Source organism: Chiloscyllium punctatum, chromosome 10 (genome assembly GCF_047496795.1).
Source record: "Chiloscyllium punctatum isolate Juve2018m chromosome 10, sChiPun1.3, whole genome shotgun sequence".
Taxonomy (NCBI): Eukaryota; Metazoa; Chordata; class Chondrichthyes; order Orectolobiformes; family Hemiscylliidae; genus Chiloscyllium; species Chiloscyllium punctatum.
The window spans coordinates 28,775,874-28,791,841 of record NC_092748.1 but is presented as its reverse complement, the minus strand read 5'-3'; the positions used below and the strand labels follow the sequence as shown (position 1 = coordinate 28,791,841).

General features: G+C 38.3%; 1 protein-coding gene across 3 annotated transcripts in view; it reads right to left on the bottom strand.

Moving 5' to 3' along the window:
• Window positions 1-15,968, bottom strand: part of vps8 (VPS8 subunit of CORVET complex) — a 554,976-nt gene that overhangs the window by 494,861 nt on the left and 44,147 nt on the right. For 2 of the 3 annotated variants that reach the window (XM_072578743.1, XM_072578746.1), the window contains 2 exons: window positions 7,122-7,292; window positions 5,441-5,473 (listed from right to left, as the gene is read on the bottom strand). In XM_072578743.1, the coding sequence (XP_072434844.1) occupies window positions 5,441-5,473; window positions 7,122-7,292 (204 nt within the window). The remainder of the gene's footprint in view (window positions 1-5,440; window positions 5,474-7,121; window positions 7,293-15,968) is intronic. The other variant, XM_072578745.1, reaches the window with a different exon arrangement.

Sequence of the window (15,968 nt, the reverse complement as noted above, 5' to 3'; positions counted from 1 at the left end):
TGCTTTTGGTTTTAAAAAAGTTTGATTATTCTAAATAGCTATTTTCCCATTAAGGAAAAAAATCTGGTGTATTTTTTTAACCTGAACTTTTAGGTAAAAATTGGAAAATCAGGTTACAATTAGATTTTCACACATGAGAACTCCGCGAATATTGGGGCTTGGTTTTCAGTCCACTTCCCCACTGAGTCATGAAAACTGGGGCTAAACCATGGCACATCATGATCGCACTGCTTGTCTTCACGAGCAATTATACTGAAAGTGAAGCCCAGCTATTATAGGTTAGGGAAGGGAGGATTTATGATGCAGTGGCGTTGTTCCTATCTCTGGGTCAGGAAACCCAGGTTCCAGTCCCATCTGCCCCAGAAGTACGTAATAACCTCTCCAAACAAGTTGATTAGCAGCAAATTTTAGATCAAGCAGATGTCTACAGTTTTGTTTAGGTCGCTTGGAAATATGGGTGCATGCTGTACTCATAATAACACCTAGTTTAGGTTTGTTTTGCTTAGATTTCCATACAAGGTCATTTGCACAGCACAGAACACATAATTCACCATGAGCCAGGATAACTGTGCAATGTATTAGAATGTCTATCACCATTTTGCATTAATTTTTTAAAATTTAATAATGGAGCTTCATTGATGAACTTGAAAATTTAGGAAGACTAAATTTGTAATCAGTTCCATTCCACTGAATAACTCTATATTAAAATGGCTTTAAAACTATGCCAACGGAGAATTCATTAGTTGAGCGGGGTGTAGTAATTGGTTACTTAGGAAAGTTTATTGAAATGTCTTCTCAATGTACTTATTAGTGTTCATGAGCCTGAGGAAATGGATGCAATTAGCACGATTTTGCTATGGTAATTAATTCATTGTGGCATTGCCACAATGTTGAGTTATCCAATTAGTTTCACTACCTTATTCTTTCCACTAGATTTTTTCCTCTCTCTTCAAACATATTTCTCAAGCTCTTTTTGGAACGAACCTGCTTCTAGCAATCTTTCACAAAATATATTCCAGAACATGAAAAATAAATTCTCCTGGTCTCGCCTTTGGTTCTTGTGCTAATTATCTTAAATCTGCTCCCTATTGATCATCCTGTCAATGAAAACAATTTCTCTTTTTTGTCTCTTTTAATTTTGTACACCTTAAATCTCGATTAAGTGTTATCTGTATGTCTTTAATTATATAATTACTGTATCTAAGCAGTTTATATATGGTGGGATTGAAGTTTGGGAGTGAATAACCTTCTTACAGAGACTGATGGCATTGAAACCTTCAGAATGAAATTTCCTGAACTGCTCTCAACAAAAACAATCCTGGCTTCTCTTGCCTCTTCTTGCTGCAGTTATACAGGGCCTTGATGAGGTTGTACCTTGAGTATTGTGTGCAGAGTCAATCTCCTAATCAGAGGAAAGACATTCTTGCTATTGAGGGAGACCAGCAAAGGTTCACCAGACTGATTCCCGGGATGGCAGGACTGACATATGAAGAAAAACTGGTTCGAATGGGCTTGTTTGTAGTCGCTGGAATTTAGAAAGAATTTAGGGGGTCTCCTAGAAACATGTAAAATCCTGATGGAACTGTACAGGCTAAATGCGAGAAGAATGTTCCCAATCATAGGGAAGTCCAGAACAAGGGGACACAGTCTAAGAATCAGGAGTAAGGACCAAGATGAGGAAGAGTTTCTTCATTCAGAGAGTTTTGAACCTGTGGAATTCTCTTCCACACAAAGCAGTTGGGGCCAGTTAGTTAGATATATTCAAGAGGAAGCTAGGCGTGGTCCTTGTGGCTAAAGGGATCAAGGGATATGGAGAGAAAGAGGGAATGAGATACTGAGGTTGCATGGTTAGCCATGATCATATTGAATGTCAGTGCAGGCTCGAAGAGCCGAATGGCCTATTCCTGCTCCAATTTTCTGTGATTCACACAATTCACTCAATTGTTGTAACTCTCCTCTGCACCCGAATCCCTCAATACCCTAACGGTTTTGCCCAACTGTGTACACAACAGTCTACCTGCCTATAAACAGCAGCTTAAAGTTTGAAGATAACATCCTTGCTTTTGTGTATATGACTATTTATAAAGTTAGAGATTCCATGAGAAAAATCATAGGAATTAAGTCCATTAACTCAATGAAAGAAAACTACACAATGCTGGTAGTTGTTGTTAACTAGATGGGCAACTTACAACAGATTAGTAGTCAATTGTCTTCATCATTCAGCCACCTTGTCTCACCAAGCACTGTTCACTGTCCAATTGACATTATCTGCTCCCCACTACCAGTGCACAAAATTTCATTTCCCTCGCTCCTCTAAGAACAATACAATAGAAATTGAGCACCACAGACCTTAAGAGAAACTGGCAATGATTTACCACAGAAGTAGTTACTCTTCAAAATATAAAGGCCCATGAGAGCTGGTGATTTATATGATGTGCAATGCTTCCAACAGATTTGTGTTCCTCATCAAACTTCATAGATGTGTTTAATTGGGTGTACCAACAAGCTCACACCTAGAAATTTCAGCACGCAACATTTCATACATGCCCTAGGAAAAAACAACTGTGAAGTAGGAATACAGTTAAGGAACACAGGGAGTATTGTTAATCATTCGTGGAATATCCAACTATAAACACATGGACCCATTGACTAGATTTAATGGAAACGATTATGTATTATTTTATCAAATAGCAATGTGTCAAATACTTTGTGTTGTAGGTGCCTTGAATAATTAGACACTATGCACAAGCCCACCATTATAACCAAGAACCACAGGGAAGGTAACGTTTGATCAATTTTACCCTTACCTTTTCAGTGAAAATATGAAATTATTTTCCGTCAATCAATATTGTCCTTAACTCATATCTGAATTGAATTTAAATAAGATAAACAAAGGCAAACTTTGCAATAATTTTGCTTTGAGTTAGAAACAATCAGTTTATGAAATTTACTTTTGAGCAACCAGTTTGGATATATCTCCTGACAGGTGGAATGTCAACACAGACCTTCTGGTCTAGGAGGTAGGGATGCTACCACTGCAGCAGAGGACCCTCCCTAACTATTACCCTAACAATCAGGGCAGCGCGGTTGCTCAATAGTTAGTATTGACTCACAGCACCAAGGACCCAGGTTTGATTCCACCCTCTACCAACAGTCTGAGAGTTTGCACATTCTCTCTCTCTATCTGGGTCAGTTTCCTCCCACAGTCCAAAAATGTGCAGGTTAGGTGGATTGGCCATGGTGTCCAAGGATGTAAGACTAGGTCTATTAGCCATGGGAAATGCAGGGTTACAGGGACAGAGAAGGGTGACGAGTCTGGGGGAAATCTCTTTGGAGGGTCAATGAGGACTCAATGGGCCAAAAGGCCTACTTCACACTGTAGAGATTCTATGATTCCATCACTTTGTATTCATACTGATCTCCATTAGCTATTAGAAAATATTGCTCCTTCGCAGTGACATTAAATAATGTTTCACCATTTAATTATTTTAAATTATTTATTCTGCCCCTATTTGCACTGTACTCATTTAACAGAGCTCTGTCACTTCCACATTAGATCTGAGACACTGTCAATCTTCACGGGATACAAATGTCTTTTAAAATCTTGTTTTTAAGACAGATGCAAACCAGTCTCCAGTTTGAGTTCAATCAATATCCTACAGCACACTTCGTGTGCTCTCTTTACAAATGACTAGAGCATTGTAAATTCTTTAGCTGCAGGGATAATGAGCATCCAGAATCAACAGAAAACATTCAACTGAATTACTCAAGAATAGAGGAATGGTGCCATTCTTCATTGCTAGACAGAGGTTAAACTCTGCTCTTGCCACAAAAAAAGTGATTCCATGAATAGAATATAAAGATATGTGGAAATTAACACTGTTCCATTATTCCAAACATTTTGCTGCCTGATGTGTGTGGCTTACGTACAACACTGACAAGTCTGATATTTTCAATATCCAACTGACCCACTTTGTTGCGCTTACATACCTTGGTTGGTTTAAATTATCTATGGATAATTATGATAAAACTGCAACATGTCGTGAGCACAAAAGCCATGCAAGTGTCAGTTCTCACTTATTTGCTCGTGTTTGCTCTTACAATTAAATCATCTTTTCCTTCTCCTTTGTTCTCCTATAAAATTCCTCAGGGGACAGTTCAGGAAATGGAGGTCCTGTCAATGCACAAAATACCAGATCTCCCCCTGTGAAATAGTCTCTAAATGGTGCTTGAAGCATAAGATAATCTAAATAGAAGTCAGTTTTGTGTTGTTCTCGCATGAACAGTATGACATGGAGCATCAATGAGACAACATAGCTCCAATTCAGGTCACTATTCTGTTACAATCTCAGTAGCATTCATAACATTTTCTCTTTAAGAATCTGAAAACTCAGATAATTCCCAAAAGAATGAAGTTATAAGGTTCATAATTTAAACAGAATAATTTTACTACACAAACAAAGAATTTAAATAAAATAAATGTGCCACAAGTAGTTATTTACAGTTATGATATTCAAACCAGTATGAATACAATTACTTATACTCCAATCCAACTTCCTTTGTTCTACTTCCAGACACATAGGACTTACAACCTCAAACTCAAGTCAGATATTCAGCTAAATTTGCAAGATTAATTGCTTGGTCTGAGTAATGCTTCAAAAATTCGACTAAGGGTTGAGATTTCTTGGTTGTTGTTTTACAAGCAGTATGACTTTCCATTCAAATTTCTGACAAACTGTTATTCAACTTAGGTACCTCTCACATCTTAGCCGCCCCAGATCAGAACTTTCTTGGATCTAATGTTTTTTTTAAACTCTGGAGTCTTGTATCCAAAACACTTTCTTTTTTCCTTTTATCACAACTTGAGATATTCTAAAAGGTCAACTCATTATCACCAGTCCTTCAGTTAGCAAGTGTTTTATTTATTTTTAACTGACACGAAATTATAACTGAACTTTTGTTTGAGAAAAATGTTTTCTCTTCTACAGCCAGCTTGGTCACAGAGTTACCCCCAGGTACTTACTCATCTTGTAATCAACTTCTTTTCTTCTATTGGTTATCTCCCAGGCAACTTGGTCACATGCTCATTTACTGTTTTACCACAATCTGATTCTAGAGAAACATAGTTCTTACAGGGACTATTATCCTAAGTTAAATATAGGCTTTCCACCAATGGTATTATGTCCAACATAATCCTCAGGCTTTTTATTTCTGCAGAAAAGCAGATTCTGTAAGTAGACAAGTCTCCTATAATCTAAAACCTTTTCATATGTACATTTTGCACAAATAATTGCACTGACAGATGTAAGTACATTAACGTACAAATAACCAAATGTACTGATACCAATGAATTGATTGGGTCTACAACTTCTATCCAAATCATAGGTGGATGATCATATCACAGCAGTAACAAATTCATCTTATTTATGATGTGACATACCAGTGACTGTGTGAAATGCCCATCCGTTTTATCCTGAAAGACAGTAATGCCACAATACCAAGTTTTTAATTGTAATCAAAAACTGTTGGTAAGATCATTTCAAACACAGATGAAGATACAGCAAGAAATTAGCAAGACGATACCTGTCTTACACAATAAAAATTTGAAACAATCAGTCCTGCCCTCTTACAGATCTTTTCAGTGACTTTAAACCAAGATTCTATATCACAAAGTAAATTATGCATAGAATCACCCTGTTAACCCCATGGCTCTAGAAGTGTAGAGAATCAGACATCACAAAGCTACTCTACAATAATGTGCCTTCTTTCAGTTTGACATCAATATAAAATAACAGATAATCAAACCATCTCTACTCATGATCAGATAGAGGCAGACAGCTGTGCAGCACAGAAATAGACTCTGGTCCACGCTGACCAGGTATCCGAAAATAATCTACTCTCATTTGCCAGCATTTGGCCCATAAACCCTCCAGATCATCCAGATGCATTTTAATTGTTGTAACAGTACCAGCCTCCACTGCTTCCTCTGGCTGCTTTTTCCATGATCAAAATATTTCCAATGATTAACTAAAAAGGTATGAACAATAGTCCCCTATTCACCTAATGATCTACCTATTTACTTCTGGACTCCTCTCTATATCTGATGGGTATGAGCTAGAATCTACAAAGAAAATACTTTCAAAACAGACAACTAATCTGACATCTCTCCAAAAACAGATTTCTGGCAAAAGCAAAGGTCAAAGTACATGGCTGTAACTTGCAGGCAGCTCAGTTCTGATCTGCAAAGTGAAGTTTATTAACTTAAGACAACTACTCTTTTAATTTATTATCTTGAAATATATTGTCCTCCATGTATAATTTTTTAAAAATTTCCCCTTTTCGATGCAGAATAAAGTTAGTTCACATGGAGAGTCCCAGAAACTTCTTTGTGTGTAGGAAAACACCACATAAAACCCCCATCTGATCACAATGGAAAATTAACCCCAATTACCAGGCCGAGACTAATTCTCTCAGCAATTACATGCATTCAGTCCCATGCATGAATGCAAGGGATGATTTTCAACTGTTGACACAAATTCACTAAGAGACATTTTTACAGTATAAGTAGATGTTTCAAACATCGAACCATTCAAGGCTATTTTCTAAGACCAGTGAGTATAAACTAATCATGAAAACATCCCTTATTCCTTGCGAGTAAATACAGCTACTGAACTTTCCTCACGAAAGTGCAGCGCATTACCCAATGTGCAATAAAGTAAAAGTAATTAAAATCACCACAGTCCCAGTGGACTATTGGACTTCTCTCTCATTAGAGAGACAACTGGTGGTGGTTTAATCTGAGGGTCAGATTAAGAGTGTGTTCGAAAAAGAGGGATGTTCATTGTATCCTCAGCCAGAATAGGAACTGAACACGCGTTGTAGGCATCACGTTGCATCAAAGATCCATGCAACTGAGCTAATGTTGATTACCAAAATACTGCTCTGTCCCAACTTGGGAAAACAGCGTCTTGTAAAAGGACACGAGAAGTTCCAAAGAAAAGCCCAAGTGATCATTTATAATCCATTTCACCTTATGTTTATGTCACAACACGTAGCAACAGAAAGGAAACAATTAATTCAAATAGCAGCTTAAGTGTAAGTGGCATTTTCTGAACTCTTACCAAAGCTTGGCTAACATTTCCACCAGTGGCTAGGGATTTGAAGTGGCTACTGTTGTAAACCAATTGAACTTCAGCAATGTCCACGATCTCCAGCTCTTCTTGACTATGACGGTCCACAACATGGAGCTTCTCTGCACTGTCCAGTAGAGCCAATGTACGAGAATTAATCCACTGTGAGCAGAGAAAGGGGAAAGTTAACAATACATTCTCCCCTGATTGTTCATGCAAAACGTGAATTCCACCCAAATGATGGAACAAAGACAAAACATTATTTTCTATGGTCATCCAATAACCTTGTCTTACTATCCAAAAGTATTACCAAACACTACTCCTTTGATGGAGTTTGCTGTACTTTGTGCTAACTACTGCTGAGATGGGGTCAGAAAGTCTACCCTTGGATTTCTTCCCATGCCATTCTTTTTTGATGCAGCTACACTGCCGCACCCTGAATATCTAGTGGGATATAATGACCCTCTTCCTCTCTCTCTCTGGAAGAATTTTTAAACTCACATAATAAAGCAGCTTGAGTGGAAACATCAAAGTTTGCAAGGGAAATTGCAAGCATGGATGTACAAACAACACATGTGGTACCCTGCCATTGTTAAATAAATAATTGATAGCCCCGGTTAACACAAGAAATACTTCTAATATAAGAAGTCACTAATAATATACTTGTGAGAACCGCACTACAGCAGAATACATTTTAAGGGCCTATTAAGGATGGCAGGAGGAAAATGCGATATCCAAGCAAGTACTCATTCATCTCAAGTTCAACATAAAGACTCATGGCTTCATCAGCAGGAATAACAAATGCCATCCAAGAATTGAAGGCAGAAACTGGCAAGAAGTTTTAGATTAAGAAATATACTAATTCCTTTTCCATAAAGCAATGGTAGAAGAGGAGTCCGACCCGTTTAGTATTCAAGCAGGGCCCAATCAGCACCAGCAGGCAATTGCTACTGATCCACAGATATAATGGATCATTCCTCTCACTCACTACCACTGGTATTACACGACTCACATCAGCATAAGTGTCACATCCAGTCACCAAAACAGTCAACACAGCAGAAACAATCCCGACGGAGGAGGAAAAGTGCATGACTAATTTTTTAAAAAAACACAATTTCAATATAAGGATTAGTTCCAACCTCTGCACTGTTTTAAAGTACTTTGGTTCACCATGCTTGTATTAAACTGTAATCCGTACTTGTTTAACATAGACGTTGAGCCATTTATTTTAAGGGAAACTATTGAATTGATGTAAAAATGTATTTTGATCTGTCTAATTACGAAATGTAAATAGGACACCAGGATTTTGGCTTGGTTGTGCCGTTCACCCCAACTCATTCAAACCAACAGAAATTTCAAGCACAGCCTCACCTCTATCTCTATAATCTCGTTCAGACCCCTAATCTGTACATTTCTAAATACATTCAAGTATGGGCTCTTGAGAATCCCAATTTTAATTTCTCCACAAATTGATGCCCAAACCTTCAACTGTTTGAGGATCTAATCCTCGATTTCTTCTGAAAACCATCTACCCACTAAAATGGCCTTTAAATTTAATTCTTATTACGTATTACTTTGTGTAAAACTTTGCTTGTAAAGTCTTGTGAAGGTCCCTGGCTTACCTAACGATGTCAAAGGTCCTCGATTAATACTAGGTGCTGGTTGTACTGAAGTACTTCACAGCAGCATCATCAAACAAATACAGAATTAGATTGATGGTGGGAATGATACATACAAGATTTTAAAAGCAATTACACAACCTCAGTACATTACCACTATCTGAACTTTCTGAGAATAAGGTGATATCAATGCAAGAGCTGGTGTACCTGCAAACGTCAGAAAATACACTGCATTTTTTTTTAAATGGTAGCCATGATGTGGAGATGCCAGTGTTGGACTGGGGTGGGCAAAGTTAAAAATCACACAACACCAGGTTATAGTCCAACAGGTTTATTTGGAAGCACTAGCTTTCAGAGTGCTGCTCCTTCACGAGTTACCTGATGAAGGAGCAGTGTTCTGAAAGCTAGTACTTCCCAATAAACCTGCTGGACTATAACCCACTGTTGTGCGATTTTTAACTTTTAAAAGAAACAGTCTAAAAGCAACTGCTTTGAAAATAGAATTAATGTATTAAAAATTAAGAAGGAATAAGAGACTTGCTATGTCAGGTCACGGCAAATTAAGCTTAAGTGATGAGGTGGAAGAGACTTGGCCTTCAGTCTGTAATTTCAATCCACTCTTTCAACACTCACATCAAAATGATGCAAGGGGAGCAACAATATAAGGTGCACACATTTACATTATGGATTTCAGAGGAGAATAGCAGGTTTTTTTAAACAAATTCAGTTTATGTAACAACTAAAAAATCTTCAAGAGCATTATCAGGGGTAATGCATTTTGTACGCTCTGTTATGACAAATTAAACAGTGTGAAGGCTGACCTTATTCTATACTGCAGTAATCCATTGTGACTGAAACAAACAGTATTGTGTGGCAAAGGTCTATAATTCCTTCACTGTCATTGAAATTCTCTCCTTAAGACCACAAGACCATAATTAATAGGAGCGGAAGTAAGGCCATTCGGCCCATCGAGTCCATTCCGCCATTCAATCATGGCTGATGGGCATTTCAACTCCACTTACCCGCATTCTCCCCGTAGCCCTTAATTCCTTGTGACATCAAGAATTTATCAATTTCTGCCTTGAAGACATTTACATCCCAGCCTCCACTGCACTCTGCGGCAATGAATTCCACAGACCCACCACTCTTTGGCTGAAGAAATGTCTCCGCATTTCTGTTCTGAATTTACCCCCTCTAATTCTAAGGCTGTGTCCACGGGTCCTAGTCTCCTCACCTAACGGAAACAATTTCCTAGCGTCCACCCTCTCCAAGCCATGTATTATCTTGTAAGTTTCTATTAGATCTCCCCTTAATCTTCTAAACTCCAATGAATACAATCCCAGGATCCTCAGCCGTTCCTCTTATGTTAGACCTACCATTCCAGGGATCATCCGTGTGAATCTCCGTTGGACACGCTCCAATGCCAGTATGTCCTTCCTGAGGTGTGGGGACCAAAACTGGACACAGTACTCTAAATGGGGCCTAACCAGAGCTTTATAAAGTCTCAGTAGCACAATGGTGCTTTTATATTCCAACCCTCTTGAGATAGTTGACAACATTGCATTCGCTTTCTTAATCACAGACTCAACCTGCATGTTTACCTTTAGAGAATCCTCAACTAGCACTCCCAGATCCCTCTGTACTTTGGCTTTACGAATTTTCTCACCGTTTAGAAAGTAGTCCGTACTTGTATTCTTTTTTCCAAAGTGCAAGACCTCGCATTTACTCACATTGAATTCGATCAGCCATTTCCTGGACCACTCTTCCAAACTGTCTAGATCCTTCTGCAGCCTCCCCATTGCCTCAGTACTACCTGCCTGTCCACCTAACTTTACATCATCAGCAAACTTCGCTGTAATGCCCCCAGTTCCTTCATCCAGATCATTAATATATAATGTGAACAGCTGCGGCCCCAACACTGAACCCTGCAGGACACCAGATGTCAAGGGCTGCCATTCCAAAAAAGAACCTTTTATCCCAACTCTCTGCTTTCTGTCAGACAGCCAATCCTCAATCCATTCCAGTAGCTCACCTCAAACACCATGGGCCCTCACCTTGCTCAGCAGCCTCCCATGTGGCACCTTATCAAAGGCCTTTTGGAAGTCTAGGTAGACCATATCCACTGGGTTTCCCCGATCTAACCTACTTGTCACCTCTTCAAAGAGCTCCAACAGGTTTGTCAGGCACGACCTCCCCTTACTAAATCCATGTTGACTTGTTCTAATCCTTCCAAGAATTTAGAAACCTCATCCTTCATGATGGATTCTAGAATTTTACCAACAACCGAGGTTAGGCTAATTGGCCTATAATTTTCCATCTTTTGTCTTGATTCTTTCTTGAACAATGGGGTTACAACAGCGATCTTCCAATCATCCGGGTCTTTCCCTGACTCCAGTGACTTTTGAAAGATCCCAACCAATGCCTCCGCTATTTCCTCAGCCACCTCCCTCAGAACTCTAGGATGTAGCCCATCGGGGCCAGGAGAGTTATCAATTTTAAGATCTTTTAGCTTTTCTAGCACCTTCGCTTTTGTAATGGCACAAGGACTGTAGCAGTTCAAGAAAGCAGCTCACCACTACCTTCTGAAGAGCAACAAGGACAAGTTATAAATTCTGGCCCATACAACAGTGTCCACATCTCACAAGTGAACAAATGAAAATGCATTATTATTATCCATGAACTTGGATTGAAAGTGGAAAGAAACTGGATTCTAGTTTTCAGTTCTACGAAGGTGTCAATTTTGTTTTTAAATAAACAAAGGGCAGGAAATCATTTTTGAACAGAGTTTAAATTCAATTTCCTCGAAAGCATGTGACTTGAGCTAAACAACTCGATGAATTACCCAAAAGGTTAAATAAAGAAATAGTCACAAAACTGAACTTTTATGACATTCAGAAAGACAGGCGAGGGGACACAATCAGGTTTCAGTTGAGAAGAACAGTGTCTTACCAGCAGAATGGCAGTTTAGTTTTTAGCTGTCCAGGCCTTCAGAACTGCAAAAAGACTGATTTAGCACTTTGAGCGAACAATGCTTTTCTTAAAGTTCAAACAGGAAAATTGATGAAGTATTTGGTGTTTGTTCGCATATCTCAGGGACAGGCACTTACAGAAAATCACAGCTGGCATATATAAATAATATCACTGAGAGGTTCACAACTGTGTCAGTTAACTATGAAATTGAAGTACTAAGGTAGAAATGATACTTTGCTGGGATTGAGCGACTATAAAGGATAGTATTAGGAAAAGGAATGACATTTTCTTTTCTTTCTGATTATGTTAATACCTTTCAAAATTGGAATATGTATAGATTTATCTTTCTTCTTTGTAAACTCGTGTTTGTTTTGGTTATAAAAACTGCACAAGCTCAGATGAATACATTTAACAACTAACAGCTATGATAATCAAGCTGCAAAAGCAAAGTGTATAATCTATCAAGTAAAAGCAAGCCAGGTTTCACTCGAAGATCTGTCTGGTCCAAAACCAACAACTGATACTGTGGATACTCATACGATGGGTAAAGACTCCATCTGGTGGCTAGCTGTAGAAACATATATATTATCAAATTCAGAGAGGTGATAATTCACTGCTGCACCTTAACAAAACCAAATTAGTCAATTAACAACAAATGTATAGAGTAAGAATGTCAAAGCTTGCTGCCCCCTTTATTGATTCTGTATGTAATTAACTGGAAAATATAGTGAAATTATTTCAAACAGTAAGGATGACAGAAACATACCAGTTATTGCTTATATGCATTCCTGTTCCTGATAGTTGATAATGCATACCAGGAGCACTGACAGCACTTCGACAGTTCTAGGTAATTGCCTATGTTTCTATCTTAAATCACAGACAGAATTCCTACATCCATGAATTATAACACTGAAGAGGAATGATTGTAGTTGAGAGGCTAAACGCAGACTCTATCCAATTAGAATTCAGGAACCATATAGGAACTATTTCACTGCTGATTGTATATGTCACTAAATGCTGGGACAGAGATAGAGAAACAAATTTACAGGCAAATTACACAGATGCAAGAACTGCTGTAGAAGTCGGCATATAAATCAACAAGTGAAGTCTCAAAAAAAAACTCCTCCCCAAAAGCTGGGGTCCACTCAAACAGAATGTAAAAGCAAATATGGGGGAAGTTGCCATTTTCAAATGACACAGCATCTGGGAGTATGCACCTTAAACTCCCACATATCCTGACAAGGCAGCCCATAGTCCTTTCTTGATCACATGTGCCCAGTAATAAGGTTGTCAGTAATTAAAACTTGCACGTGAGATGAAAAAAATAATGAGGCTGATTACTAATGTGAATACAGCATGTTGTGGCTGAAATGGGAATCAACTTATATTACAAGCAATAGTTAAGAAAAAGTTTGAGACCATGAAAATGGTGTTGTCTTACAAGCTGGGGTTTGTGGTATAAAGTATCCTGTAGAAGAATTAGCCCAATCAGGAAAGATGATGCATTGGACCTAATTCTGGAGAATGAAATGAACTAAAAGGCATGTTCCAAGAGAATGTAATCAAGCAGGGGAGGTGAGGGGCACACTGACCATACAATTTGATAAATATGAAAAAGACAAGGTGTAATTAAAAATGCTTCACTGAACCAGGGGGCTAGATTTGGCGAGCTATAAAGGGTTCTTGCCTCAGTGGACTGGAACTGAAAATGTGTTGCTGGAAAAGTGCAGCAGGTCAGGCAGCATCCAAGGAACAGGAGAATTGATGTTTCAGGCATCAGCCCTTCTTCATGAGGCAGATGGTGTCCAGAACATGATAACAGAGAAGGAAACTCAGTCACTAGAAGAACTTAAAATTGATAAGGAGGTATTATTAGATATGCTGCCAATACTTAAATTTGATAGGGAACCAGGATCAGATGAGCTGCATCTAATGGTTTTGGAGGAAGTGAGAATGGAAATTCTAAGGCATTGACAATTATCTCCCAATCATCAGAGTTCAACACACTAACTCTGTTTGCTTCCACAGATGCTGCCATACCTGTTGACTTTCTCCGGCATTTTCTATTTTAATTTCAGATCCCCCACATCTGCTGATCTTTGTTTTATCTTCCAATCTTCCCTGGATTTGAGGACGTGCTGGAGGATTGGACAATTGCAAACACTATCCAAAGAAGTGTATAAAGATCAGTCTATCAAATGCAGTTCACCTTTGGTGGTAAAAATTTCCAGGAGTAATTAAATGCCACATGGGAAAACATGGGTAAATTTATTTATTAACGAAAAATGCTGGAGTGTTTTTTGAGATGGTTGATGAGGAGAAAAGCCTTTGACGTAATGTACATGGACTTCCAAAAGGCATTTAATACAGTGCCACACAACAAACATATGAGGTAAGTTATAGGTCATGGAATAAAAGGGACAGTAGCACTGTGGATATAAAGTTGGCTGAGGAATACGAAACAGACAGCAATGGCTAACAAGTATTTTTTGGCCTGAAGGAAGGTTTGTAGTAGAGTTGCCCAGAAGTCAGCATTGGACCATTGTTTCTCTGATACATATCATAAGAGAACACATACTTTCCTTTTTTTAGCAATTACTAAGTGGAATGCAGGTAGACCTGATATAACTGAAAAAGGGTTGAAAATCAAGTTTTGAATATTGTTGCAATGCAATGGTGCTTTTTGAAGCAGTAAGAGGGAGAATGAGTGACACTGTGAATCTTTCAAGGCAAGGTAATTCTGCCTGACAGGATTTCTCTGAATGGTTGAGTTGTTGAGTGTGAAAAAGTACCAAGTGCTAAAAGCAGCAAAGCAAAGCCTGCAGACAAAAAACATCCATCTTGATTTCACCTCACTGTGTAGAAAAGGCAGAACAACCAAGAAAGCTTAAAAGAAAGAATTTGTTCACAAAAAATCCAATGCCCACTTGATTAACCATCAAATCAAAGAATTACTCTCACCCTGTCATCAGTGGAAAAATCAAAAAGATTATGAGAAAGTGACTTTCCACCTGGTGTTCTGGACCTTTTGATCTGTGGAATTTTGCTTACCCTGTATATAATCTTTTTCCATCTGTACTGTGTGTGTTAAACCCTTTGTCTTTTCACTGTCTTAAGCCTGATTGTGTATACCCACATTTGGGCGTTGTGAAGGGGTACAATTTAAGGTGCTTAGTAGAAGATCAGAAAACTTTTCTTATTACTGCTTTTGTTAAAGTGTGTTACAATTGATAGTTATTTTTCTGATGCAGATGAAACCTGGTGTGAAATACTTTTATCCTGAGTAGCAGTCAGTTATGAGTGATAGTCATTTTGGCAGTATCTTTGGGAACTTACACTCCACACATTTTGGTATGGCTTATGGAACAGTGAAATAATTATTCCAATCGGATTGTGACAATATAACTGACGCAGATCTTGGTGCTCAGGGACAATTTCAAACTCTGCAGATAGCACAAAATCTGGGAGAATTGTAAACTATGAGGAGGACAGTGTAGAACTACCAAAGCACATTGCTGCATTAGTTGAGTAACAGATAGGGGTAGGTGAAGTTCAATGCAGATAAATATGAGGCCATGCATTTTGGTACACAGAACATAGGCAGACAGCATAAAATAAGGAGTTCCATTCTAAAGGATGTTCAGAAGCAAAGAGATCTGGGTGTATTTATACAGAACATTAATAGAGGCAGGACAAGTTGAGAGAGGTGTTAAAGAAGCACACAGTATTTTTTATTTCATACTGACATAGAGTAGGAAGGTATGATGAACTAATATAAGGCACTGATCAGACCTCAGCAGATATACAGGGCACTGTTGAGACCAAATCTGGAGTACTGTATTCATTACTGTTCTCCTTATTTAAGGAAGCATGTAAATACATTGGAAGCAGTTCATAGAAGGTTTTCTAGATCTATATCCTGAATAGGCAGGTTGCTTTATGACAAGTGGTTGGACAGGTTAAACTTGTCTACTGGCATTTAAAAAAGAAAAAGGTCACTTGATTGAAACATGATGGGTCTTGACGGGGTGGATGTGAAAAGGATGTTTCCATTTTTGCATTTAATCCACAATTAGGCATTATTATTTAAAAATAAGACACGTCCATTTAAATCAGAGATGAGATTTTTTTTTTACTCATGCATTGTTGGAAGTGTCTTCTCAAAAGCTGGTGCAAGCACAAACTTTGAATATTTTTAAGGCAGAGGTAGACAGATTTTTTTTATAAGGAGAGGAAGGTAAATCATGTG